This window comes from Nelumbo nucifera, chromosome 4, assembly GCF_055504915.1.
Source record: "Nelumbo nucifera cultivar China Antique chromosome 4, China Antique-T2T, whole genome shotgun sequence".
Taxonomy (NCBI): domain Eukaryota; kingdom Viridiplantae; phylum Streptophyta; class Magnoliopsida; order Proteales; family Nelumbonaceae; genus Nelumbo; species Nelumbo nucifera.
Window position 1 is genome coordinate 77160018 of NC_142652.1, and position 24529 is coordinate 77184546.

The 24529-nt window shown below is 37.2% G+C and overlaps 2 protein-coding genes across 5 annotated transcripts; both read left to right on the forward strand.

Annotated features, from left to right (window-relative positions):
- Nucleotides 1-350: 350 nt before the first annotated feature.
- LOC104605170 (Plant invertase/pectin methylesterase inhibitor superfamily protein) lies at nt 351-1644 on the forward strand. Its single transcript, XM_010269807.2, has one exon. It carries the CDS (start codon nt 425-427, stop codon nt 1340-1342), a length of 918 nt encoding a protein of 305 aa, XP_010268109.1. The 5' UTR covers nt 351-424; the 3' UTR covers nt 1343-1644.
- Nucleotides 1645-4077: 2433 nt separating this feature from the next.
- TPR5 (Tetratricopeptide repeat (TPR)-like superfamily protein) lies at nt 4078-21758 on the forward strand. 4 transcript variants are annotated; one of them, XM_010269681.3, is made up of 13 exons: nt 4078-4319; nt 4561-4656; nt 8033-8125; nt 8294-8485; nt 8585-8709; nt 9018-9139; nt 9241-9323; nt 13930-14007; nt 14272-14421; nt 17048-17233; nt 18196-18290; nt 18394-18491; nt 21411-21758. In XM_010269681.3, exons 1-13 carry the CDS (start codon nt 4278-4280, stop codon nt 21518-21520), a joined length of 1470 nt encoding a protein of 489 aa, XP_010267983.1. In that variant the 5' UTR covers nt 4078-4277; the 3' UTR covers nt 21521-21758. The 4 variants fall into 4 exon arrangements, with proteins under 4 accessions (XP_010267983.1, XP_010267984.1, XP_088742603.1 ...); XM_010269682.3 differs by having other exon boundaries at nt 8309-8485; XM_088886477.1 differs by lacking the exon at nt 4561-4656 and having other exon boundaries at nt 4130-4319.
- The last annotated feature ends 2771 nt before the right edge of the window (nt 21759-24529 follow it).

Genomic DNA, 24529 nt, shown 5'->3' on the forward strand with positions numbered 1-24529 from the left:
TTAACCCAGCCCAAGTTGCATCCATAACTGGATTGGAATCCCATCATCCCAAATAGTAGTTTTACCAGGTCCAACATAATGTCCAAATTAAAACACTAATAAAATACAAGTCATTAATGGTGGATTTTCGATTCAAATCTCAGGAAAAAGGTTGGAAGAGGTAGAAGTGTATGTAAAAAAAAAAAAAGACAATAACTAACAACGGAACTCCCTACAACAAGGGAAAATTAAAGCAAGTGGCTGATATCGATTGGGTTTAATCGGAAAATCCTATTTGCATGGAAAGCCAACCAGACCCTTCCAATGCAATTAAAATTAAACCCATACCTTCTCCTTTCATTTTCTTTTAATCTCTCTGGTTCTTTCCTCTCCTTTTTTCTCCTCTTTCTCCCTGCCTTTCTCTCTGATCTTCTCTTAATTTATTATGGAGTACTCTCATAACTATCTAGTACTCACCATATTCCTTTCCTCTCTTCTACTCTTCTACTCTGCAGAGGCCGCCTGTGTGCCTCGCAATAATTTGGAGCACTTCTGTCATGATTCTAATTTAACCCCTCCACCTCCACCACCTTCACAGTCTGCAACATCTCCTTCACCTTCACAACCCACCCCATCATCTCCCCCCCATTCACAGCCTGCAAAATCTCCTTCACCTTCACGTTCACAACCAACCCCATCACCTCCATCTCCTCCTTCAAAGCCCACAACATCTCCTTCGCCTTCACACTCAACCCCATCACCTCCATCTCCACCTTCACAGCCCACAGCATCTCCTCCAGCTCAACAGCCCGCCCCAACGCCTTCACCTTCAGAGACTACTCTGACGATCGCACTGACTCCTTCTGGCTCACCTTCTTCGGCCTCGTTTGATGCCTCTACTATACCCAAGACAATAGATCCAGCTATCATAAAGATGTGCAACGCCGTTGACTACCCTGAGCTCTGTCTCTCCTCCATCACTCCCTACTTAACAGAGAAGACGGATCCAGTTTCAGTCCTCGAAATGCTAATAAAAGCTTGCAACCATGATGCAGAAGCTGCACTGAACCGGTCCATAGAGATCATCCACGACCCCAAATCCTCCTCTCAGCTTTCTACCTACATGGACGTGTGTAGAGAAAGCTATGCCGACGCAGTAGACAACCTTCAAACCGCAATGAACGCAATCCCAGATCGTGACATAGGCACAATAAACTCCATGCTGAGCGCGGCGTCGACAGATTTTGGAACTTGCGACGATGCGTTTGCGGAGATCCCTCAAGTGACAGCACCCATGGCCGAGGTTGATGATAAGCTGATTAAGCAAGCAAGCAATTGTCTGGCTATCACTAGTATGGTCTAGTGAGATCGATCTCTTGTTCATCATCTTTAATGGATTACTAGATATCTGGCCCTGTGTTCAGCAACGGGAAGCCATAACTATGTATTTTGTTTGATACCCACTATCAAACGTTAAATCTTGAAAGCAGTTAGGCTGAGTTTTTTTCTTTCTTTCTTTCTTTTTTTATGTTATTTGATTTAGGACACTAAATTAGGTTTAATTTGTAATTAAACAATCCGCTTTTATGGAATCCATACTAATATATTAGTAATGGAACCTCTCTTAGTCCTTTGTCTTGGATTTTGGTTCAGGAAATTAAAGCATAACCGATGATTTTTCATTAAAGGATACGAGCAAACTTTCTATAAATAGAATTAGGGGAGCAAAAGTTTGTTGAATTGAAAGCCATTCACGTGTTTTGGGGAGAGAGAACCACAGTACGTAACCTTAAGTATTAAAATAGTTAGTTAGGCTAAGATTTTTATTTGATTTAAGAGATTAAATTAGTTATTATTTGTAATTACACCACAGTTTATTTTGAAAAATAGGGTCCCCATCAATGCAATCTCTTGATTGAAAACAATTGAACAGTCCGTTTCAAGTTTCAACTATAAACCGAAAAAAGAAAACAAAAAAAAACTTTTTATTTTTCATTTTTCCTAATTTTCTCCTCTCCACACCATCAACTTGGCTTGGATTATCAACTGGAACAGATCAGCCTATTTCTTGTAGGTTATCCAAAAACAATGTCCTTCAATTTGGGTTTGGGTTTTGTTTAAACAGCCTATGCATCATATGGGGCCCTGCTAGTTAACAATTTTGTTGACCTGCACAATTGAAATGGTGATCCGGTTATGGGCCAAATAAGCCTCCCTCACCAGGACGACAGGGATGAAAATTGCCTTGACAGGGCGAATATGATTTATATCTTAAAACATTCTCTTATTTTAGTAAATCTATTTTTCAAAAATACTTTAAATAAAAATTTTGGGGATTTAGTTCCCTACGGGAATACAGGGAATTCATCTCCGTTGGGTATCAAGGATGGAGGGTAACTTTTATAGGGATTGGGGTCAGGGATGGAAATTTATTTCAAAATCAAAGTTGAGGATGGGAAATATGATCCTAGTCCCATTGCCACCCCTAATAGCAGCTTTTTGGTTCAACTTTTGACCAAGTTCCTACTACATGGTTCATGTTCACCATGTGGTTATATCAAAATTGTCCTCCTAGGCCAATTGATGGTGGCTTAATTGGTAGGATTTTTGACTCATTGTAGCAAAGACATGGGATCAATTCCCACTGCCACCAGGGTTTCGGAGTTAAGGGATGTGGGATGGGGTACCCTAATTTGTGTATTTCCATGAAGCCAAAGAAAAAAAGAATGTACCTTACACCAAAAACAAACGCAGCCTTACTATCACAAAGAAGTTTTTTTTTTTTTATTTTATCAAATGGACACGATTACATGGATAATGTTATGAGCACCCGCACCACACGACAGCAGTTGAGGCAGCAGCGCGCACACGACAGGCACCGCATGGCAGCAGCACCATGAGCCGCTCGCAGCACCGCGCGCACGCACGCACCGCGCGGCAGTGGCGCCATGCGCCGTGTGCAGCACCACGCGGCAGCGGCACCACGCGCAGCACCGTGCGCGCCGCTCGGCGGCGGCACCATGAGCCGCGCGCACACACACCAGCAGCAGCAGCAGAGCGGGGCCCACACAATAGCTCATAGGGTGGGCCCACCCTTAGCCGGACACGACAAGGGAACGCACCTTACCCAGATTAGCCGATTGATATGGAGTCGTTAATTCTGAAAGTTTTGTGAAATTTAAATCTAGGAGACCCATCACTCCCCATTGATAATTTCTGATGGGTGGCGACTCCATAACCTCAACCATGAAGTGAACAACCAACGAGGGATATTTTTCTGGCGTTCACACTAGTGCCACTTTGGTCCATGAACTTTAAAATGCAACAATTCAGTACCCGAACTTTCGAAACGTGACAATCCAGTACTTGTCATTAATCAACAGTTAACTTGTCGTTAAGTGACATTTGAAAAGGACACAAATGTCCTTCGAGTGTCATTTAATTTTCTTTATCAACCATTTTAACATTGACAAAAAATTATCAGTCCCAAATCCTTTCTTCTTCCATTCAAGAAAGTTGGGGTTACGTTTGAGTGGGCATTCTAGTGACCCCAACTTTCTTGAATAGAATATGTAAGGATTTGGGACTATTAATTTTTTTTGTTAACGTTTGGATAGTTGATAAAGAAAATTAGATGGCACACGAAGGACGTTTATGTCTTTTTAAAATGTCACTTAACGGCTGATTAAGGTACTGGATTATCACGTTTTGAAAGTTCAGGTACTGAATTGTTGCATTTTAGAGTTTGGGGACCAAAATAACACTAGACCCAAAGGTACTAATCGAGAATTTTCCCGTTTTTTTTATATGCCAATTTCAACAGGAAGTCCAAGATAACTCCCAAGTTTTCTCTCTAGCTGAAATGGTAAATTGTCCATTTATGAATCAATCTCTGCATAGCTGTGGTATTTGTTTTTTTTTTAAATTTCAGATCATATATTCTGGACCCGAGAACCAGTCGGTTCCGGTTCTGGGTCTAAAAATAGGTCTGGTTCGGACCCGGACAATGTGTTATCTGTCGTTTAGGGACTGGTTCTACACCGTCCCGGCCTAGATAAAAGTGATTTAAATTAAGACGTGTAGGATATGCTACAAACTAGGCGTGTACAATGGGCTATGTAACCCAAGAAAGAGTGATCCAGTGATGGAAAAGGCAGTGCTTTCGCCTTCACTAGAAACGTCGAACGCGCGCACGACCGATCCTCCTGTTTCATAAATCATAAAGCATAAATCATAAGTTTAGCTCCTTTTTTGTTTATTTATTTATTTTTTCCGACTCTCACAGGAGAAAGAATTCCATGGCTAGGGTTCCAAAGAAGAATAGTCGTGATGAAGGCATGGTACGTAATTGTTCTCCTGATCATCCTGTTTAACAACTAAGACAAGTTCCTGGTGTAAACATCAAATTGAGTCTCTTTGGTTTACCCGTAAACGTAGTTCTTTCGTTTGGCACTTGCTCTCACTTGCAAAATTAAGAACAAACTGTGTTTCTCTCTCTCTCTCTCTGCGGTGATGGTGATGCTGACTCTTGACAATGCATTTATTTACTGGAATATAACTGCTGTATTTTTTCCTTTTTAGAACTTCCAGGGGTTTTTAAATGACTTGCAAGATTGGGAGCTATCGCTGAAAGAGAAAGACAAAAAATTGAGAGCTCAAACTTCGGAAGAGACAAAGGTAGTAACCCTATTTCGACCCCCTCAACCTCAAGCCTAAAAGTTGTCGATTTTCAACGTACCATCTGAATATGTTGAACTTTCCCACAACTTTCTGTTTCTTTCTTATTTTCTATCAAACCAAACACAGCCTTTGAGAAACAGACTTGTCCTATTATTTCGAGATGCTCTTTTTTATTCTTTAACAAATTCATGCATGCCGTGTCTTGCTTGCGTGATTCAATAGATATCAAATTGTCTAGCTTTTTTCTACAATGCTACGTACTTTTACGCATTTAAGTAGATAAGTGTTACATCTTGACAATCTGAGGTGAACTAAATTGTTGGATTTTAGTCTCATTAGGGCTTAAATCCAATGAGGTTTGATTGATCAATTACATGATAAACACACCTGCACACATCTTGGAAAATAGTTTTTTCTCTTACTAAATCCAGTTTTCAACTTATCCCACGTTGAAAAATTACTAAACTTGTTTTTAGTTTTTAAATATGAGCTTATTTACACTCCTTAGAAATATAAGAGGAGAGTATGGAGGTTTGCTATAGGCACTTTAGAGGTGCACTTTGCTCGCACCTGTGTGGTCCGCTAAGGCAACTTTGACTTTTTCTGCAATGTTACATCAACGGTCATGATTCGATCGGGTGTGATCAAGAGGCACCATTCAAAGTTAACAATCATTAACTGTTAATTGCCTTTTAACAGTCACAATGTTTGAAATTGTGACTATTCAAAGAAATTTTTTTTGAACCAACACGTTTCTCTGCTCCATGACTCTTCAGAAATTATTTAAGGAGCGTGAATCAAGCAAATGAACACAAGTTTTTCGAAAATTCATTATTGCCTCTCTTAGCTCGGTTTGCTACTGTTTTGTAGAAGGTTTCTTTGGACTCTTCGACTTTGTTGGTTGCAGATTCTCGCCCAAGGCTCTGTTGTATCTTGGGAACGAATTTGCTTGTAACCCAGCCACAAACTCAGTAAAATTGAGTGAGGGCAAATAACATTCTAAAGATGGTGTCTTCAAACACGCCTTAGAGCTTTTCCTCCAAGTTTCTGTGACCCCTTTTTCCCAACATAAATCCTATATGATGACTCGGGGGAGTATTGAAAATAGTCTGAAGAACAGAATGGTTGTGTGGGCGACAGTAATTTACTTGTACACCAACTCCTTGGAGGAGGATAAGATTGAGATTAGACACATGCTTCTTGTTCTTTGGGGTTGAGTTATATAAGAGAAATTGATGTCAAGTGTATGTTGTTTCGTTTAAATGACTGATATCATGGGCATTGTATACCAACTCCTTGGAGGAGGATAAGATTGAGATAAGACACATGCTTCTTGTTCTTTGGGGTTGAGTTATATAGGAGAAATTGATGTCAAGTGTATGTTGCTTCGCTTAAATGACTGATATCAAGGGCATGATTCTTATGTAGCAAGTTTCAATGAAGTGTAAAAGGTTTTCAGTTATGCAATATTCTATTTGATTGCTGGGACTTAGGCCCGTTTGGTTCATGGGAATAGGGGTCTGGAATCGGAATCGGAATGGACTATTCCAATTCCAATTGTTTGGTTGGACAGAATTGGAATCCCATTCCCATTTCTATTGGAAAGGCATTCCCCCATTTGAGGGAATGGCCACTCCTTGCCTCTCCCTTGGGAATGAAATCCCATTCCTGCTAATTCTAATTCCCATTCCCATTCCCATACGAACCAAATAGACTATGGGAATGGACTCTTCCAATTCCGGAGGATTTCGATTCCAATTCCAACTGCAAACCAAGTGGACCCTTACATATTCTGAGCAGTAAGTATCATCTGGGCCAGTTAATGTTTTAAAAGGCAGAGGTGGAGGCATGGGGATGCCACTAGTTGGTTTTAAATTTAACAATGGTCTTGTAAATGCATGTTTTTGACATAGGACATCTCAAGGTGTGAGACATATGCTTTGTACTTTTTGTTTTGAGCCTCAAGGCTTTTTCCTTTGGTCTCATGACTCTTGTCCTGTGGCAGGTTTCAAGGCTTAAGCCTCACTTACCTTTTAGAACACTGAAGACAATTAACAAGATAGATAAAGAAATGGATTTGGATATTGGCCAATTATTTTCACCAAGCAAGGAAGTAATGCAATCTGAGGATTTTTTTAATGAATAACAGATCAGGAAAAGGGTGATTATACGTGGTTGATCAATATAGATTAATGTGATTTTATTTAGACAAAAAGTAGGAGGTACAGTTGATATCATTCCTTGGATAATATGAATCAGCTTCACTAAAAATTTAAACTTTCTCAATGCACAATGTTAGTAATTTTCACTTCCCTAATAGAAACACAATACAAATATTCCCCATTAACATCCTCTGTAGCAAGTATGCCTTTTAAGGAGGTTGCACATTTTAACATCCATCTAAATGAAGTGTTCATGCTGGATCTGATAGGTGAAAGTATGTCTAAACTAGCAGTTTCCTCCTTCAACCAACCAATTATCACTTAGGAGTCTTCTTCAATATTCAGTCCCTCATGGTCTACAGAGAGTGCCGACCTCTGTTCTTGGAGTACAAAAGCAGCTCAGCTGAAATTGAGTTCCTATTGTCAATATGATTAGGGTTCAAGTATGTCAGCAATATTTCACCATCTTGATTTCTAAAGACCACTCCTTATCCCAATCTTCCTCGGTTTCCTAGGCTACAGCCATTAAAGGCTTGATTTGATTATTTTGAGGACATTGGGAAGGATGAGATAACATTGTCAAGGCTTGGGGGGAGGCTGCCACATCCTAGTGCCGAATATTTTCATCATTGTCGCTGCTGAATATCCAGAATTACTCTAGTGTTTGCAGCCAATTTGCTTCTTTTACTGAAATGTTTTCAATTAAAGGTGCATCAACATGGCTGATTTATCAAATATTCTGGCATTTCTTTTTTTCCCACTACCATACGACTGCATCTCTAAGAGATCTCCACATGATCTTTCCCTCATCTTCTTGGGGGATAGAAAAGCTAAGGTCTCATGAGGCTACAGATCCTGTCTGGCAGAGTCCATCTAACATAAAAAAGAAATAAAGTTTGTTGCAGAAATAACTAAGCTTGGAGAAAGAAAAAGGACATGTCTAAGCTACTGTTCTGACTAGTATTGTGTTTTTCATTTTGAACTTCCTCAAAATTGTTGCCATATTTCTAACATTAAACAAATACATGCTTTGTTGCTTGAATATGCTTGTTACGATGTGTTTCATCTCTTTCCATGCCATACAATTAGTGCTTTCAACCCGATATCTTCAGTGTGTCAGTTTTCATGTTATAAGAATCTACTCTTATAGTGCCCCTCTTTCAATAATATTATTGCTGTTGTTTCCTAATGCTAACCTTATGATTTACTAGGCTCTCCCTACCCAGAGAGTAGGTATGAAAAATGCAAGTCAACTTTCTAGTGAACCTGGAATTGGTGGGAGAGGAAGACAATTAAAAGAACAGGCAAGTGGAACCTCACCGTTAAGCTAAGCTGAGTTCAGTGCCTCTTTCATGCACTTACTTTTGTCCACTTAAAAATCCTTAAAATCTCTGTGCCACCACTTGAAGTATGATATTCGTTATTGATATTACAATTATAACTTATGGTATTCTGATGGAAATTACTTGAAGGTGTTTTCCCCTCAGAATACTGCAGCGGTAGGCAGAGATAAAGGGCCAGGGGGAGAAAGTCCGTCAGTTCATTATTCAAGAAATAGCAAGTATAGATTTGACTTCTCAAGAAACTTTGATGCAGTTAACAAATTATCAAGCAGCTATTTGAATGCAGAAGACTCTCCAGATGCTACTTCAGAGAAAGAGCTGGTATAATTTGTATCTTGTTGATGTTATTTTGATGATGTATAATGTCATTCAGAGGTGAGCTAATACAGTGTTAAGTCTGGATTATTATCATATATGTAGGGCAATGAATATTTTAAGCAGAAGAAGTTCAATGAAGCGATTGATTGCTATTCAAGAAGCATTGCATTAATGCCTACTGCAGTAGCTTATGCAAATAGAGCCATGGCCTACCTCAAAATCAAAAGGCAAGTGATTGCTTTTCTGATTACATACATAAATTGTACATTCAAAAAATATTTCTTTCCCCATATGTCACTGTGCAAAAAAATGCATGATATCTGGGTGCTATAGTTAGTTAATCCTACATAATTGTTTCTTTCTTTTTCTTTTTTGATCATTTAATCTGATCTCAGTTTGTTTGTCCTACTTTACTAGGTTGTCAAGATAGAAAGTTAAACAAAAAAAGCATGATTCATTCTCTTTCCAGTTATACCATTTCAGAAATCAGAATTTAATGTTTGCTCTTTTTAATTTAATTTTTCTGGTTGTTTAGATTTGAAGAAGCTGAAGATGACTGCACAGAGGCCTTAAATTTAGATGATCGTTACATCAAAGCATATTCACGACGTGCAACAGCCAGAAAAGAACTTGGTAAACTTAAAGCGGCCATTGAAGGTATATGTGTTTTATATTATTGATGTTGAATGTACTAAGTGTGGTAGGGCTATCTCTAGTTTTTCCAGTATTATGAACTAAAACATACATACTAATTGTAGATGCTGAGTTTGCCCTGCGTCTAGAGCCTAATAACCAAGAACTGAAGAAGCAGTATGCTGAGTCTAAAGCTTTGTATGATAAGGTGAGAACTCACCAAGAATTTCCATATATTGAAATCCTCAAATTCTTATTCTGGTGTCTATCTAATTTCATGTATAAAATCATGACTTGAAAGTGCATAAAACCGAAAGTATAATGTGTTGAAGATCTTCTAGTTTCCATTTTGATTTTTTATCTACATAATCTCAAGTTCAAAAACAGCGCAGTTGACCTCATCAGGGAGAAACTTTGAACCATTTATTCCAATGAGGATCAATGTTTTAAAAAACCAACCCTGGCATTTAGCTGGAGAGCTTTCTGGATTACCAGTTCAGCGGTTCAACTGGTCAGTTCATCCATTGTAATAATCAAAACTGCCAAAGAAGGAACTTTAGTCAGGTGTCTGCATTGCTAATTATCGGGATCATGAGACTGCTGATTGCTCTCATTAACTTTTTGGATGATGTGTTTGTCAACCCTAAGATGTCAGCAATAGAGTTTGATCTTTTCAGCCACATGTTTCTTTCTCTTTTGTTTCTATATTTTTCTTCTCTTATTTCTATATTGTTTTTGGTAAATGCAATCTGGCTTGGTTAGTTCCTCCCAGAATTAGGATTTTTTGTTGGGAAGTGGTACTCATGAAAATCAATGCCTAAAAATGCTACAAAGAAGAAAATCTCATTAATGGAGCCACTTGATGAGAGATGCAGCACTTTTTGTCCTCTTTATTTTCCCACTGGTTGAAAAAGGGAAGTTCATATGGAGATGTGTTAGAGCAGAAATTTCTTGGTCTTTTTGGGAAGGAAAAGAACCCCAAGGTTTTCTCTAATAAGAGCCAGTATGTTTATGTCCTAGCAAATATAATCAAGTAACCACCATAGTGGTTATTTATTGGCTTCACACAATGTAAGAGCTCGGAATTATTAACACTGATAATATAGTAAGAGGATAGCATCATCCAATGTCTTTTATTTTGGACCCCCCCCCCCCCCCCCCTTCCTAAGGATCAGTTAAGCTAAATATTGATGGATGCACCTTGGAAATTCAGGTCCATTAGGTGTTGGAGATGCTTTTGAAGGATATGATGGGGAGATTTTGTTGGTTTTACTCATGGCTTACAGGCAGAGGATATTCCATTCAGGATGAAAATTTTCCCTTCTACAGGTTGAGACTGATGTTACGCCTAGCTGTAACAGGGTTGAGGATTTGAGTTGGATGGGGATTCACAATTGGTATACTATTATTTAGGTTTGAGAAGAGGGAAATGGTCTATGGATCATTCATGTCATTATGGAGGCTTGGTTTCTGGGTTCATGTTCAAATTGGTCCAAAGATCAGTTTACTTTTGCTGATTCTTTAGCTAGAAGGAATTGGACCAGGAGTATTTGACTATTTGGGGATGAAATATTGTGATTTAGACCCCTAATATTATTGCAATTAGGGGTGCAACATGGGTCTGTTTGGTTGAGTTAAAGGTCAGCCCAGGCCCAACTCTGAGTATTGGCTAAAGGCCAAAACCAGGACCAAGTTTGAGGTCAAGCCTAATCTGTCCAGCCTAGGCCCATTCCAGACTGAAATTTGACACTTGATAGGGCTTGGGCCGTCGCTGGCTCAGTTTGGTCGATGTATTAAAGAAATTGCCCTAGACCTATTAAGCATCAATAATTTAAACCATTAAATATGAATTATATATATATAATAGATAGATAGATAGGTAGATATGCATGTGTGATGTGTGAATGTATGTATGTAGTTGGGTCAGGCTTGGGTTGGACTAAGACCATGTTGATCTCGGGCTGGGCTTCGGCTACCTAAGGGCTAAGCCTAGGTCCAAGGAAGCCTGGGGTTTTAAGCTAGGCCCAGCCCAAGGACTAGGGGTGTCAATTGGACTGGATTTGGTCCAATCTGATCCAGTCCAGTGTGAGTCCATTATAAATGGACTAGGTCCAATCCAATCCAAAGAATATTTTGGACCAATTTGGACCGGTCCAATTCAATGTTTGGACTGTCCAATCTGTTCAAATTCATTTTGATTTAGATTGGTTTCAACCCAAACCCGGTCCATTGACACCTATATTCTTATCTTGTATCAATGGACCGGATATTGGCTTAATCCAATCCAATATGTCTTGTTGGTCCATCCAATCCGTCCAAATTGATTTTGGACAGGACGGGGTCCAATCCAAAACCGGTCCATTGACACCCTTACCCAGGACTGAGAATCCAAGCCCAATCTGTGTAAAATTGTGGGAAGGATCGGTCCAAAACTGAGGTTGGGCCTGCCAAGTTGCACCCCTAATTGCAATGGGGGGTGATATAATCTCATATTCTGGTCTTTTTTTCTCTTGTGCTATGGTAGTTTCTCTTTTTTGTATTTGTTTTTTTCTTGAATAAAGTCTCTTTGATCTTGTTACTATTTAAAAATAAGAAAGGGCACTATACCTCTTGGTCCTCCTCCATCTTTTTTCTACAGCTTAAGCCATTGGATATTAATGTTAACATGGCATTGCAACTAGTCTAGATCTTTTGGGTGTTTGCTTCTTGACTTCATGGGAATATGGAATAAAATTTAGGAGTTTGTGGATACATGTATAGAGGTTGGAATTTTTTGGGGCTATTAGCGCATAACAGCCATTGTATATGTTTTTATTTTTGGAAGGTGTCTTGCTCTCTTTTCTTTTCTATAGTAATGCAATCATACACCCTTTATAAAAAAAAGAACAAAATCAAGGACCATTAGAAGTAGGGGTGTTCATTATACGGTTCAAACCGCAAAACCGGACTGAACCAAACCAAATTTGCGGTTTGATTTGCTTTGGTTTATAATAAATGGTTTGGTTCGGTTTGAGAATTTTCTAAATAACAGTTTATGGTTTCGGTTTGGTTTATTGAATTTTATAAACCAAACAAAACCATAAACTGTAAACCGAAATTATATATATAATATATCTAAATTAAATTTGTAAAATTATAAATATATAATGAACTCTTTATTTTATAATAAAATAATAAATAAAAGTTTTAAGTTTTAATTTTTAGGGGAGCTATTTGGGCTTTCTAATTGGGTTAAGCCCGAAAGAATCATAGAATGGTCCAAAGTCCTCAAACCGTATTTGAAACCGCACCAAACCGTAATAAAATAGTTTGGTTCGGTTTAGAAATTTCTCAAACCATAATTTACCGGTTTGGTCTGAGATCTTCTCCAAATTGCACCGAATCGGGCCATGAACAATTGAACACCCCTAATTAGAAGTGGTGGGAGAAAAGAAACCAATGTTCTTTTGCAAGCTTTTCCAATGGAGGCAGATAGTGCAGAATTGTCAAAATGAAAAGTGCACCTATCCTTTGCATGGGGCATTAGTTGATTGAAGTAGAGGGTGAGCCTTGGTGCAATGGTTGGGTTGCTCCATTGTGGCCTGGGTGACCCGCATTGGCTGTATAGCCCCAGGCACTACATTGGTTGGAGCCTTGTGCATTGAGTTGTCCATTAGTTGATTGAAGCTATATATATGGGATTAGGTATATTGGATAGAAAATGGTAGTTCTACATTCATCTTTATTCAGCCTCCCCTGTTCTACTAAGCTAAGGGTTCATAGTTTTTGTTTTAATTTTTTAATAGTTAGGACTCTCATGCTATCAGAAAAAATATTCTGCTGTTGTGATGGGTGATAGTTGGTATTATTATTTTGTTCTTGAACTGTGGCTTTTATGCCTAACTTTTCATTTCATTCTGATTAATCTGATTATCAGTTTTATCAGTGATTTAAAAGGCGTGCCTAGACGCACAGGTGAGGCGCATTTTAGGGTAGGTGCCTCGCCCAAGTCCTAGGCACACGCCTTTTGAAAATTTGATTATCTTTTGCTTTTTTTTTAGTCTAGCGGTTGGGCCGGGGGCTCCGCCCCCCGGACCCCCATGCCATGCCTCTCATAGCAAGCCCAAACAAGTCCATGTTAGGGTCTTAAATTCTTAGTTCTCACACAGAAAATAATGATTTTATAGTTTTAATTGCTTTTTAAGAAGATATTTTATTAGGATGAATGAATGAACAACATTACCAAAAAGGGGGTTCTCGAAGAGTCCATGTTAGGGTCTTAAATTTTTAGTTCTCACACAGAAAATAATGATTTTATAGTTTTAATTGCTTTTTAAGAAGATATTTTATTAGGATGAATGAATGAACAACATTACCAAAAAGGGGGTTCTTGAAGAGGGATGTGGCACAAAGGCGGCTTGTAGAATCAGGAATGTAATTTGTCACCTTAGCTACTTGAAGTAATGTAATTGAGAAAAAAAGAGATTATGGGTTTTATATGTTTGATTTTATTTTTAAATTCTCATTTGAACATGCTTTACATGTTTTGTTTATGTATTTTAATTTTAGATGGTTTTTTAAAACATTTATTTTAAATTTTAAGTTTATATTTTATTAATATTATGTTTAATATTTTTTTGCATTTTTTGACATTTTTTTATTTTTTAGCATTTTTTTTTATTTTTGCGCCTTGCTTAGAAAGGCACGTGCGCCTCGCCTTGCGCCTCTGGCGCAAATTGACCCCTATGCCTTTTTTGCGCCTTGCACTTTTAAAACACAGAGTTTTATTTGTTGAAATTATTCATTAATATGCTATTTTGTAACATCCTGTCCAGGAGATTCTTAAGAAGGCCTCTGGAATAGCAAGAAATGCCATTCAAGGAGAGACTGCAGCTCAAGTGGATCGTATGAAGGTAATTAAATATTTGGGATCTTTGTTTGAGGTGCCGGATATCTTGCTAATGGTTTTCCATTTATAGCATATTGAAGGAAAAACAATTTATGGTAATGTGGGTAAAGAAAATGACTCAATTTTAATTCTATTTTGTTGTTTTCTCTAAATTAGAACAAATATTGTCCTTGGAATTGCAAGTAAGAATTTAGTATTTATTCAGAAGTACAATTAGTTACATTCTTTCTTTAGTTTTTTCCCCTGATATGCTAAGCTTCCTTTTCAGGGAACTGATGGAAAATTTCCTAGCAAGCCATCAATCATTGTCCAGGAAATAAAGAGTAAGACTACAGTAGGTGGGACCAGAAGTTGGATAAAAGAATCAGATGGATCTCAAGAAGATGCAACCTTGAAGTCTAGTGCAGACACTTTTAAGGTCTTAAGTTCTTGTCATGAAATTCTTTCCTTGAGGTTTCATTATATCTTTAAGATACTAGAACCATTGCAGATTTATTTGTCCTTTCCAGTTTCCATCCTTCATAGATATCTCCTTATTTTCCTGTTGATCTTTACCTAGTAATGGACCAACACTTTAAATGTCAGGTCATTCTAAGTGATTTAACAGCTTCTGTTCTTAGTAGAGACTGGATATGGTATGATGTCATTTACCATTTTCTTTCCTTTCAAAATCCTTCGAGCCTCAAGCCCATTGGCTCCATATGCATTTTTTTTTTTTTGAGAAAAGGCAGGGATGATGATGATTATGATTTCATTAATAAGGAAAACAAATAAATACAAAGCCCTGCACAATAAGACAGTGATCAGGGAACATATAATCTTTCTACATCCTGAAAAAACCCATGGTCTCTATATGCATGTGTAGTACTACATTGGGTGTCAACCAAAATAATGCTCTAAAATTTTTAAATGCATAGTAAATTATAGATAAAATTGAATAGAACCAAACTATATTATGGATCCGATGTTGTAAGACTCAGACTGGACACAGAACTGAAAAGGTTGCCGGGTTGCAGGTCAAATGGTTCAACCATGAGTCAAAAAACAATACAAGTAATATGTTTTGTGAATTATATCACTTGTCTAAGAGGCAAGGTTTCAAATTAAAATCTTTATCCTAGCATTTTGGGTACACTAACAATTTAGTGGCCCAGGCGGGTTGTGAAAACTGGCTGGTTTTATTGAAACCTGGCTGATTTTCAACGGTTCTGCCAGGTTTTGACCAATTTGATCAGTTTTCCAGAAATCTGGAAAACCAGGGTATTAAAAAACTAGGTTGGCCTCTGGCTCCCAGGTCTGGCAGTCCAGTCTACATCTTACAGCACTGCATGGATCATATATATAAGATTATACTGTTTCTTTTAGAACTTTGTCAAAACCTAAAAGCATGTATTGAAACCTTTATTCAGAAAAGGAAAAAAAAAAAAAACTAGAACAGAGGATGAGAAATGAACTTATTCAAATGAATCTAGGAGTAGGAGTAACTCCAATACGTATCATAAAATAAAGGAAAGTAGACTGAGATGGTTTGGCTACATGTAGGGAAGGCCATTTACAGCACCAGTAAGTGATCTATTACAAGTTCAAGGGGCTAGAAGAGCTAAGTGGCAGGCCAATAAGGACATGGATAGAAGTAGTGGAAATGATTTAAGGGCCACAACTTAACAATGGATATGGTACCAAACAGGACAGAATGGTAGAACAGGATTCATGTAGCCAACCCCATATTGTTGGAGGCTTGGATGATGTTGATTGATTGATTTTATCTCATTTTCAATCAGCATCCACTGTATGGGTTTTTAATACAGTCAGTGATTTAAAAGGTGTGCCTAGGCGCACAGGCGAGGCACATTTTAGGGTAGGTGCATCACCCAGGTCCTAGGCGCAGCACTTTCAAAACGTGCATGCCTGGTGCGCCTAGGTGTGCACCTGATGCGCCTTGCACCTTTTGAAAAATTTACGCCTTTTTGCTTTTTTTGAATAGTGCCTCTTGATCACCCTAACAAGGCCATGTTAGGGTCCTAAATTCTTAGTCACACAAAAAAAATAATGTTTTTATAATTTTAAGTGCTTTTTAAGAAGATATTTTATTAGAACAAATGAATGAGAAACATTAGCAAACAGGGGGTTCTTGGAGCTTTGGTGAGTGAGCGAAGCGAGCGAATCGGAGCGTAATGTAATATGTTTTACATCACATTAGCTATTTGAAGTAATACAATTGAGGAAAAAAGAGATTGTGGGTTTTGCATGCTTGAAAATGTTTTATATGTTTGATTTTATTTTAAAATTTTCATTTGAATACTCTTTACATGTTATGTTTATGTATTTCAATTTTAGATAATAGGTTTCTTAAAACAATAATTTTTAAAATTTAAGTTTATATTTTTTTACATTTTTTTGAATTTTCTGATATATATATATTTTTTATTTTTTAGCTTTCTTTTTGTATTTTTGTGCCTTGCTTCAAAAAGGTGCGCACCTCGCCTTGTACCTTGTCCCTTGTGCCTTGCACCTAGGGCACAAATTTGTCCTTGCACCTTGCACTTTTAAAACACTGAATACAGTATGGTTAATCGCTTTTACAATACAAGCATAAGATGATATAATCAAGTTAAACTTAAAACAAGTGAAGGGAGATGTAGTACACCTAATCCTATATCTTTGAGGGAGATCACCAGTATTGATCTGGCCATGGATGGCCTCCCAAACAAGAAGGGAGACTTTTAAGAGGAGCCATCGAAATTCAAAACCTATTTACTAGTACAATACTTAAAATCTTGGTTAGAAGTGATAGAATTTGAAAGTAGCATATAGCTGTAAAAAGTATCTGATGCTTATTTCCTCAATCTCTGTATGTAAGAAATATATAATGCTGCAGTCTTTAGTTTGTATTTAGAACTCCTAGTCCTTAATATGCCAAATCTTTCCAAATAAAACGCTTATTTATTTCACTTGTTTGTTTTCATTTATGTCTTTCATTCTCATTGGAAGTTATCCATTTATTTAGTTGTTTGTTTGTTTTCTTCTAACTTCATAGCTAACAGGGAAGTCATGCTGTTGATAAGAGGGAAGAGCTTAAAACATCTGTGCAAGAGCTAGCTTCCAGAGCAGCTTCTCGAGCCATGGCTGAAGCTGTAAAAAATATTACACCACCGAAGTCTGCTTACGAGTTTGAGGTTTCTTGGAGAGGACTCTCTGGGGATCGTGCTCTACAAGCTCGTTTGCTGAAGGTTTTATAGTTGTATTTTCTGTCCTAGCATTTATTTATTTTTTGATAAGTAAAAAAAGATCATTAAATTTCATTGAAAACAATAATGATAGGTACTGTTACAAGCATCCCCAAAAGGACGCGAGATGTAGCCCTCCCTATTAATTCAAAGCTAGCACTGTATTTACAATTGTGCCCAATACAACTGATCCCTAATTACCCCTTGCTTTGCTAATGCATCAGCCAATGCATTTGCCTCCCTTCCCACCCATTGTATACTTAGATTCATCTTCTGTGTTAACCACTGGAACTTCTTCATTTCATTTCTATAACACCAAGCCACTGAGTCTGGATTTCTTAGCCAACCTACAACCACCTTGGAGTCCCCTTCAATCACCAAGTTCTCCAAATTCATGTCTTCTGCAATCTGAACACCTTGTAAAACTGCAAACAGTTTGGCCTTTAAAGTCTCCAACCGCCACCAGTCCTGAGTAAAGTGCTAGTATAAACCCTTCCTTATCTCTTATGACTCCTCCAATTCCCGAAGGACCTGGGTTGCCTTGACTGCTCCCATCAAAGTTTAATATCAGAAAACCTTCAAGAGGAGGTGGCTTATTGTATCGTTAACAAGATTTCTGCCTTTGTTCCCCATCTGCAAGTCAACTGAGCCAGATTCTATACTTGATGGACCTCAGAGGCCAAAAATTGATTAGATGATATACCAAATCAGTTTCCTCCTGTTTTTTTGGTGGTCAAAGGTTAAAACCTTTTTTAGTTATAACGTGGTGGAGGGGATAGTAATCATCCAAGATGTCATCCATTGATTATAGGTTTATTCAATGAGCATGCAGACACATAACACATTGGCCATTGGCAAATAGAAATATTGAATATGTCCATCTTGCTGATGCAAGCTGCACTTGGAATGTCATAGTCCCTTCTGTTCATTTATGTTGCAACTGATTGATACTTTGGAATGTAAAGGTTATATCACCACCTACCTTACCACAACTGTTCAAAAATGCATTGTCTGCTCAAATATTGGTTGACGTTGTTAGCTGCATAGCCACGTTTATCATGTAAGTTGAGAAATTACTTCTTTTCTAATAGTTTTGTTCAGATTATTCTCATCTATAGTTGAATCTCTTTGATCAAATTTTAATTTTTCCCATTGCTTTCCAGGGAGGAAACAGATCTAGCAGTCAGTTTTTTGGATAATTTGACCAAGATCTCACGATTCAGCATGATAATTATGTGTCTCTCTGCCTTGGAGAGGGATGGTAGGTTGTGTAGAAGCGTAGATATTCTAATACATTTAATGCATGCAATTGCACATACAAAAAATTTGACATTTTATTTACAGTGCCATTGTATTGCAAAAATATGCTTTATAAACGTGCTGATTAAAAAAAAAAAAAGTTTTATAAATGCAAACATGTATGCCATGCATTCATGATTACATAAACATATTTCAATGTAAGCATCAATTAACCCATAAAAGAAGGTAAGTCTCAAGTCAGCACTTTACTGAGATGAAAATGAAAATAAAATAATTGAGAAGTAAATTATATTGAGAGAGAGAGAGATTGAGCTAATATTGGTTTACCAGAATTTAATATCAGATTGTAACAAGTTAACACGTGCTCCTTTTTGTCAAGATATGTTGTTGTCTTTTAGATTTCTCAGAATTCCTGCACATACAAAACTTTAGTCTATTATTTCCCACAATGTATGAGTAGTAATTACAATCAAGTAGTTTAATATGATACATTGTGTGGTGTTACGTTTGTCCATTTTCCCTTCAGAAGTCAATATCTCATTCAGGCAGCAGCAGTGGTGTTCTTTTTGCACAATGCTGCTCTGTTTGAGGTATGGTTCAAACGATATAAAAGTATTGACCTAGTCCAGATTTATCAGCAAGTTAAAACAGCCCTAGGTGGAATTTTTTCTTATCTTATTTTATAGTCATACACTGTGTCAAACATTTCTTTAAACAAAAGGGAAAAAAATTTATTAATGATTAATAGCCTAGAAAGGGGAGATGTGTGGCGGTGTGGCCTGACCTCTACGCTGTGTCAAACATGTATTCTTGGTATAAAGGAAAATTCTGTAAAACAGTTAAGACCAGCTATGTTGTATGGAGCAGAGTGTGGGGCAGTCAAGAAACAACATGTTTAAAAAAGGAGTGGCAGAAATGTGAATGGTAAGATAGATGAGTAGAAAAACTAGAAAGAATAGGATCAAGAATGAAGCCATCCGTATAAATCTAGGAGCTCCAACAAGTGATAAAATGGGAGATAGTATACTAAGATGGTTTGGTTACATGCACAGAAGAATGACAACAGCTCCAGTTAGAAGAAGTGATTGTTACAAGTGGAAGGCAGGGGTGATCATTTCAGCCCGGCCTGGGCTCGGGCCCGGGCCTACATCAGGCCCGCAAATTTTAGGGCCAGGCTTGAACTTAATACATCAAGCCCGGCCCGGCCTGCATATATTTGAACTTACACATTTTGTATATGATGTATACAAGTTATTTTACATTATATTATATATAAATATTATAACATGACATGTATAATTTATATTATATGTAATATTTTATATTATATAATGTAGAAAATAAGTTTATATGCATGTTATGTCATTTAATATAAAATATTATAGATATGTAATGTTTTATATATATAAAAGACATTGGCCCAGAACCAGGCCCGGCCCGAGCCCATATAGACCTGGGCTAGGGCTTAAGTTTCAGGCCTGGAACCCCGGGCCGAGCCGGGCTCGGGCCTAAGCTATTGCCCTTATCATAAGTGCAAAGCCCGGCCTGGGCCCGGCCCGGCCCGGCCCATGATTACCCCTAGTGGAAGGGGATAGAAGAGCCAGGGATAGTCTATGAGGAAAAGTAGTAAGAAATGATTTAAACACTAATAATTTAACAGTGGATATGACTTCAAAGTTCAAATAGAACAGGTTGGCAAAACAGGATTCATGTTGCCAACCCCATATAAGTTGGGATAAGGCATGGATGATGATGATAATGATGATAATTTTTCTCCCTGTTAGCTTTCTAATTCCCAATTTATATGATTATGACTGAGCTCTACCCATAATAGACTACATAAACCTCAATGGTCTAGCTAGGGCTGTCAATTGGTCAGGTCCAACTTGACTTGATGGACCCGAACTGATTGGGCTGGTTTTGGTTCCAGGATCTGGTACTGATGGGTTGGTTCCGGTTCCTGATATATTTTCCCGATTATTATTGGTTCGGAACTGGTTCTACCCAATCCAGAACCAACTCAGAGCATATTCTCAGCAGGTTTATTATAATTGGGTCTATCAGGTCAGACCCTATTGTCCTGAGAACCAATCGGTTCAGTTCTGGGTCTAAATTCCAGACCCTATCGGGTTTGGTTTGGTTCTGGTTCCTTAATATTTTTCTAATCGTAGCTTAATTTTGTAGTTGTTGTTTGGGAGTGTTTACCTTAGAGAAAGAAAAAAAAATAGCTGTGCTTCAATTTAATATGAGAAATCAGCTGTGCTTCAATTTTGTGGTTCCTTAATATGCTGTAATGGACAGGTGAGAGGGTGGTGATGTGAATGACACTGGAGTTTGTAGTACAAAAAAGAAAGGGATTTTTATTGTTCAGTCCACCTTAGAAATCCTAATGCGTTTTTACAGTTCAAAAAGTGGGGAAGTTTATCACAATTCACCCCCGGGGGGGGCGGTAGATACATTCGAGAAAGCAATAAAAAAATCTGAGGGTGACTGAAAATAGGCCAAAAAGAAAATGATTCTAGCTCACCGGATCCGAATCTTATTGAGCTTACATTGGAGATAAATCTGGCCTTTCCCCCACGAAGAATGGAGATTAAATGAACCACAAGGTGTTTAATGCAGATTTAAAAGTTGCCTAGAATAGGAAAAAAAAAGGCATGGTGGAATACTTGGCTGCAGTAGAGGATAACTTTGTGAATATAATAATAAGAGATATGGTTTAAATATTCTATTCAAATATCAGGCTGGATGCCACTGATTAGAAAGAAGTAAGAACAAAAAGAATTGAGTTAGCTTTATTGATTGAATTTTTTTTATTATTTATTTCACCTTGATAGGGAGATGCATGATGTTCTTAATTCTGGCGGATAAATTAGTAAATGATTCAGTCTAACATGCTTGCCAACTTCTTCCTGAACAGATCTCCGCAAGATATGGGACGAAGTATTCTCTCACGAGGGGATGGGTGTAGAGTATAGAGAGACGCTTAGTAGACTGCGTCCCAAGTACATCCCCACATCTCATACCTGATGCACCACCTGGAGCCCCCAATGTTTTAACTTTAACGTTAACCCAAGGAGATGTCATGACTTGTGCCTTGTGAGGGGTTGAGAACTCGTATAAGATGTAAAAGAACCGGGTATATATGGTAGATTTAGACTAAAGCGCTCTATTGTTTAACTTCAACACTTTAAGCTTTGTAAAAGGGCTCAGAACTTCATGGTGATGCAATTTGCTTCCTCCGCTAATCATGTGGCAAAAAACAAGGTTTGATGTCCCTTCACAACTTTCTCTCTCTTATTTTCTATCAAATTAAACACAGCCCAATGCCCACAGCCTACTAATAAGTAGGAAGGGTAAAGGGACGGGTTCAGGGTGGGGATCATAATCCTTGTCCCCGACTCCGATTTTGGAATAAAACCCCATTCCCCACCTTGATATCCATCCGGGTAAAAGTTATTCTCCATTCCCGATCTTCGATGGGAACAGGTTTTCTGTAGGAACCGAAAACCTGAAATTTTTTAGTCAATAGTATTTTTTAAAAAATAAATTTATTTAAAATAAATAAAAATTTTAAAGTATAAATAACATTTAAATATATTTTAATATTTAATATATATATATATATAATTTTGGGTTGAAGGGGGTAGGGATTTCATTCTCCATCCCAAATCCTTGTCCCTATACCCACAAGGTGTTCACTTTCTCACTTGGAATGACCGGTAAGCTTCAAGCCTAACTTGGGGCCTTCTCTGCCCTTTCTAAGTGGTACAGATAAACTAGGGGGACGGGGGTGTTCCGTGTTCCATTATTGCCTGAAGGGCCCAGGACAATAGCTATATCAGCAATCAGCATTCAGTAATCGAGTGGGTCACCCATCGAATCATAATTGAATGGCTAGTGCGATGCCATGAATACATTGTACCAAAAGAAGAAAATGAGGACGTCTGCCATCTGCATTATCATCATCATCATCATGTGCTCGCTCATGGCATGCATGGTCTATCATATATGATTGACTAGCCCAGCCTAGGTAAAAATAAAAAAAGAATAAAATACAAAAACCTCCTCTAAAGTTTCTCACAATCATAAAAATCTTCCTTGAAGTTTCATTTTAACAAATACCTCTGAATTTTTGAAAAACTCAACAAAAACCTTTCTTCCATCACTGTTTCAGACTAAAAACATTAGATTGATGCACCAGTTTTTTTCAAATACCCATTTTACCCTTTTATAAATTATTTTACATTCAAAATTACTGAAATATGTTTTTTTTTGTTGAATTAAAATGGGATTATTTCAATCATTTTGTATGTAAAATAATTTATAAAAGGGTAGAATGAATATTTGGAAAAAACCAGTGCATCAATCTAACGTTTTCCATTGAGACAATGACGAAAGAGAGATTTTTGTTGAATTTCTCAAAAATTTAGAGAAGATATTTATTAAAAGTAAACTATAAGGAAAGTTTTTATGATTGTCAGAAAAGTATCAGGCTGTATCATGTATCAATGAATAGGTCATAGCTAGAATACATGAGATGTCCATGCCACCCACACAATAAAATTATAAAAATGAAATCATGTACAGATATGGTATGCACGTCTTTTAGTTGTAGCCATCTTTGCATTATTTTGATCTCACTGGAAAGCATTAGTAATTTTCTTTTTGCCGGTGTTCAAATGAGTCCAAACTAATTAGAACAAACAGCAGGAAAAAGAGGGAACATGAAGAAGAAATACATGTCAAAGCCAATCTTTGGGCCAGGTGGAGGTGGTGGTAGAATGCAATGACGTCAGATTCTGATTGACTGGATTCTGCGGCCAAAAAGATAATGTTTGAATTGGTCAAATTTCCCTAAATACATGTGTTAACTGGTCTTTACAATCTTATTTTATTCTGATATAAATTAACTTTAAAGGATGATACGGAAGCATTTACTCTTTTTAATATTTTATTATTTCATTGACCATCATTTGACTTAGTAACTAAAATAGTTTTACGTTTTGTTCGAGTTTGACAGCATTCATTTAGGGTATGGTTGGTTTGTGGGAATAAAGGTTTTGAATTGGAATTGGAATGGCAGAGCTGTTTGGTTTGGCAGTGGGATTTTGATATATATATATATATATAACCAAGGGATTTTGATTTTCATTCTTGGTGGAATGCATTCTCACATTTGAGGGAATGGCCATCATAACCCCCCCACTCGGTGCCTTGGAATGAGATTTCCAGTAAACCCTATTTCTTATCTAAATGCAAACTGAACGGACTCTTAGGGGGTGTTCGTTTTTTGATAAGTTATTTATCTGGGTAAATGCATTTATTCAGGTAAGTGTTTATCAAAAAAGACTTACCGGGTTAAGTGCATTTACCCATGTTCTTTTATTTCCCAAGTAAATAAGGCAATGACCATTTTAGCTATAAATATTTTAAGTTGAAATGTGTACAAATGAAAGTTTGAGGATGCAAGAAATGGAATCTAACAATAACTTTGCCTTTTTTCCTTAGAAATTATAAGAATGCCACATAAAGACAAACCTCCTTATGTGATTGACTTGTAATTGCCCTTATGTTATTGACTTGTAATTGCCCTTATGTTATTCGAAAATTACATGACTATGACATATAAGACAAACCTTCCAACTTGTAATTGCCTCTATAGAATTCGAAAATTATAAGACTATCATATATAAGACAAATCTTCAAATTTAATTGACTTTAAGGCATTCAAAATTTACAGAAATGCCACATATAAGATAAATTTACTCTTTTTATAACAATGCCTCTATGATATTCGAAAATTACAGCAATGCCATATATAATTATTTATGATTATGCAATCCTACATAATAAAATGCCATCTTTCTTCTCTCATGCTTAATTCTCTCTCCTCCTAATCTTTATCTCAACTTTTATTTATTCATTCATTTTTCTATTATTATCTAAGCATTTATTTATTTAATAAAATTAAATAAAATATTTATAAATCAATAAAGTAAAAGAGATTTGACATTTAGAGAAAGATTTTAATAAACA